The sequence below is a fragment of the Cryptosporidium hominis genome (genome assembly GCF_000006425.1).
Source record: "Cryptosporidium hominis TU502 chromosome 4 CHRO014201, whole genome shotgun sequence".
NCBI classification, from domain to species: domain Eukaryota; phylum Apicomplexa; class Conoidasida; order Eucoccidiorida; family Cryptosporidiidae; genus Cryptosporidium; species Cryptosporidium hominis.
Window position 1 is genome coordinate 1 of NW_666979.1, and position 4,822 is coordinate 4,822.

A 4,822-nucleotide genomic window follows, 5' to 3' on the forward strand; every position below is an offset into this window, starting at 1 on the left:
CAAGTTTGCTTTTTAAATCTTGGATTTTTTTATCTCTAGAAGTTATTTCATATTTGAGATTCCTAATCTGCTCTTCATATTCTCCCACCAAGCTTCTAAATGCCTGATCTGATAACTTTAAAGCTCTCTCTTGCAGAGAGTACCAGTCATTTGTTTCTTTTACTGGATTGTTCATATAGTATTAAATTGCACAAAACTATTACTCTAGTTTGAAAATCTAGAATATACTGTATTGTAAAAAAAATTAAAGGGAAAAATTATTTACCAAAGCTTAATATTAATTTATTCCAAAATTTTGTGTGTATTATTATTCATTTTTATTATTGGATTTTAATGTGTGACATTTTATTTTCATGGAAATTACGTGGTCATTTTAAGTAGATAAATAAAGAAACGAATAAAATATTTCTATATAATAATAATAAATTAATAAGATAATAGTTTGGGTTAGTTTCTTTTTTAAAGTCTAATTATGTATTTCTATTCAGCATCTTAATGCTATTTTCAGTATAATTTTTTAGAATAAAAATTTCTATTAAATATAAGATATTTTGCCTATGCTAAAGCCTCTTAACCTTTTTCTGACCAACATTTTTATCAGTTTCAAGCTCTTGGGATCTTCTATTTACACTTCCTTCTTCATAGCTGTTTTCGTTTTCTTTCCCTAAAATGTGAATTTTTTTTGCTCCATTAGAATCTGTGGAACAAACTTGTGTTGGAGTGCTGATTTGGTTTCTTACTAAAGTAATTATATTTGCAAGAGACGATGAAGATGATGAGGATGAGGAAGAAGAGGAAGATGATGAAGAACCTTTTAATAACTTACTTTCATCTCGGAATTTAAATGAGTCATTCCCTGGTATATATTTCGGCTTTGAGCTTGCAAACCTTTCAGGATAATAAGCTCTAAGTGAAATGATTGGTCCATTACTTTTGTTTGATTCGTTTTTATTTTGAGATTCTTGAGAATCTTTTCTGTTGATAAGAATACTACTGCTGCTCCTGCTATTATTACTATTCCCACTTACGATCCCAATTTTTGATGTAACATCAGACGAAGAGTTAAAGCCTGCCCCGTTGAGACTTCTTGAAGAACATAAATTATGCACAGATTCAATGTTAGTTGCATTTTGTGCATCACCATATATATGCAGTTTTCCAGTATTGGGGGCACTTTGAGAATTTTTGGGTAAATTTGAGTCTGGAACATTTTCATCAGAGTCAAAAAGTGGAGAAGATTGAATTAATAAATCTGACTCTTTAATTAAATTGACCGAATTATTGTAATCAATAGTACCTTTATAATTAACATTCTGAGAATTACTATTGTTTATGTTTGAGCTTAATTCATTATTAGGAAAGCTTTGTTCTTCATTCTCCAGTATTTCAATGATACTATTTTCGTCATCTGATGATTGACTGTATTGTGGGCCGCTAAATACAGAGCTCATGCTATTATTATGGTCTAGGTTATTTCTTTGAACAATGGTTTCTCTTGGGATTCTATAATTTGAAATATTTAAATTGGTTTGGATACTTTGTCTGCTGGTGTTATTAATTCTAGTATTTTCATTTAAATTACTATTTCTACCTCTCCTTTGGTTATTATTGTTATTACTGCTCGATCTTATAATTTCCGAACTGCTCCTACTTCTAGAGGTGCCAAAAATTGAATTAGAGGCTGAATCTTCGTGAAAAGTATATCTAGTCAAATCAACATATTCAGAAGAAAATGCTGAAGATATATTAATAGCACCCTCAAGCATTTCTAATATACTAGTTCCTGTGGCTGATCTTTCACTCCTTGAATGGTCTCTTCTGGAGACTCCACTTCGAGTGCGTCTATCAGTCCTTGTTCTTCTACTTCTGCTGGATCTACTTGTCCTATTTGATTGTGCATTTGAATTAATTCTGCCTCTATTTCTATTTGGACTGCTCCCTTCACTCGACTCAGCTTCTTCAAATATTACGTTCAAATTTGACCTGCCTCCTCTCCGATTACTATTTCTATTAGAAGCTAATATCCTTCTTCTTTCTGAGAGAACAATGTTATCATTCAATGATGATGTTGAAGAGTCGCTATCTACTGAAACTACTCGAATTGTAGTTGTACTTATCGACAAATTTCTTGTTGTTAAGTTTGGCTCGGTATTATGACTTGATGGCCTTCTCTCTCTATTGGGTCTTAAAGAACTATTACTCCTTGTAGATCTTGTGTTTGTACCTGATGATCTGGTTGAACGACCAGTTCTAGAAGATCTTGTTGTCATTCTATGTTCAAAATTAACTTCTGAACCTAAATCTAAAACGAAATCGTGGTCATCATCTACAATAAAATCTGTATCTAGATTGCTGTTGTTTGCTCTGCTTGTATTGTTCCTTCTATTGTTTGTTCTCCTTCTTCTACCTCTTATGCACCTTGGACAAAACCACTCTCCACTTGGAACACTATCTAAAGGAGGATCCAAACAATATGTATGGTAGCCCCTATCACACCTGTCACAAAGCAATAATACTTCTTCATGATCATTTAATCTGCAAACTTCACATGCAAAATCAGCAAATGGATCTTCGTCCATCTCGTTGCAGTTCAATTTCTTCATTTCTACAGGAATAACCATTACTGGTATAGACAATTCACCTGGAATAACATTAAAAGCATTAATGTGATCAAATTCTCTTTTACATAAGGGGCACTGAGTAGCAACATCAGACCATTGTTTAATACAGACAAAACAGAAAATGTGTTTGCATACACTCAATCCTCCTATTAATAACTCTTCCTTTTTTTCTTTGCAGAGAGTTTCATTAGCAGTTTCTACATTTAAAAGAGAACAAGTATTATTTTCAAGCTTCTTTTCATAATTCAAGGTTTTAATATCATTGTTGTTTGATTCACCAGTACTTTCTTGCTCCTCTCCTTTATTTTTACAATTCAACAAATCTTGAAGGGTCATTAAACATATTGCACACTCAATGGTATTGGCTTCTGATAAATTATTTTCTATAGGAGTTTCAGACTTAGTTTGATTAATACTTTCTCTATCATCTATATTTATACTTGCTCTTTTTGAACTTAAACCTTTTGGGGTTTCTAAGCCATAATTTTCACTCCTTAAGGCACTATTTTGCCTACAGTTGTATACAACTCTTCTTAAAGAAGAGTGAGTCTTTCCAGAAATGTTTTCAGGAGACATTAAAATAGATTGACTAATATTTATATTTTCATTCTGGTTCTCATCACTATGTATACTATTCCTTTCAATGTCTTCATTGTTAACATCATATTCAAAAAGACTCTCTATTTCATTTGAATTCAGTAAAACATCGTCAATCACATCAAAGTCATCCATCATTACCATATAAACAATCTTACTTATTCTTAATCCTTCAGTCCGAGTAACAACAAAATTATCTTACACATCTACATGCAGCCCATAAAATAAATAAATACTTCAACCTATTCAAATTAATTTATATACTGCTATAGCTAAATCACTTTGTAATACTGAACAACACACCCACACTAATTAACTCATAAGAATGATTGATTCTTCCTCGTCTTATCTCTAATGTTTTTGAAATTTATTTACTTCGGAATTTGTTTAGCTTTTTTTTTCTTTCCCATGTTGAGGATGCTAAAGCATTTTCCCGCCAAAACTTGGCTTACTGAATTTGTAAATGTCAAAAAATTGAAATTGACAAAAGGATCAGACAAATTCAGATTTAGTCGAATTTTTAATTTTTAGGGACTAAAATATCAGAAAATCTGTTATAATTTTTGACTAGACGTATCCATTAGTTTAGATTGAAGTTAATGTTTCAAATACTATTTAAAAGGAACTGGTAATTAATTAATAAATACTAAAATTCGTGATAAAAAAATGGACTCAGACTCTCAGGAAAGTAAGCCAAGCAGAAGAAAGGTTCTACAGAGGCAAAATCAGGAAGTTAAGGCTTTAAAAGAGGAATGGAAGAAAGCCCTTGCTAGCTGTAATAAGAAGGGATCTAAAAAGGGGCTTGATAAAGAATACCAATCAAAGATGGAGGCACTACAACTATCTCATAAGATGGAACTAATGAAACTATCTGGTGAAAGCAATTTAGAAAATGAAGAAGACTCTGTGGGGCAATCTTCTGAAAATAATAGGAATATTGACGACTCCAATACAAATAAACTCAGTTTAGTGGAAAAACTTCAAACTATGGATGAAGTACCATCATTATATTCCAATGCAACCTTTCAAGTGACTAAGAGTGAAAAGCGAAAAAAGAAAAAGCAAAAAGAACTTGAACAGAAATATATGAAAAGTCTGGAAGAATGTGCACTAAATAGTAAGTTTATTTGAAAAAGCATTTATCTAAACAGTTTTCAATACTTATTTCTGTTACTTCCAATGTAAAATAGATGATAGAAAAGGTGAAATTGAGCTTGAAGTAATAAATAAAAAGCTTAAAGAAAATAATCTGAAAATTTTTAATATTAGTGCAGATGGAAACTGTCTTTTTGGGTAAGTTATGACTTCCTTATCCTATAATTCAATATACACTATTTTAGCTCTATTAAACATCAACTAGAAATCAAAAAAAAAGGATTATACTCAATTAAAGAACTGAGATGCATTGCAGTTGACTATATTGAATCAAATAGAGAGACTATGGAACCTTTTGTTCTAGCCTCAGTTGAGAATACAGATATAACATTTGAAGAATACTGTGACAATATTAGAAATACCAATGAATGGGGAGGTGAGGTTGAATTAGTTGCTCTTTCTAACTCTCTGGAAGTTCCCATTACAGTTATTAGAGCATTAAATCACAG

The 4,822-nt window shown here is 31.4% G+C and overlaps 3 protein-coding genes across 3 annotated transcripts; 2 read left to right on the plus strand and 1 right to left on the minus strand.

Moving 5' to 3' along the window:
• Positions 1-560: 560 nt before the first annotated feature.
• Positions 561-3,362, minus strand: Chro.40500 (KIAA1453 protein). The annotated part of the gene is made up of 1 exon (XM_660416.1): positions 561-3,362. One exon carries the CDS (start codon positions 3,360-3,362, stop codon positions 561-563), a length of 2,802 nt encoding a protein of 933 aa, XP_665508.1.
• A 522-nt stretch (positions 3,363-3,884) lies between these two features.
• Chro.40501 (hypothetical protein) lies at positions 3,885-4,349 on the plus strand. The annotated part of the gene is made up of 1 exon (XM_660417.1): positions 3,885-4,349. The coding sequence occupies one exon, from the start codon at positions 3,885-3,887 to the stop codon at positions 4,347-4,349; it is 465 nt and encodes a 154-aa protein (XP_665509.1).
• Positions 4,350-4,658: 309 nt separating this feature from the next.
• Chro.40502 (hypothetical protein) lies at positions 4,659-4,822 on the plus strand (the record flags this gene model as incomplete). Its single annotated transcript, XM_660418.1, has 1 exon — positions 4,659-4,822. A coding segment is annotated over one exon (164 nt), but the record flags the coding sequence as incomplete, so codon positions are not given.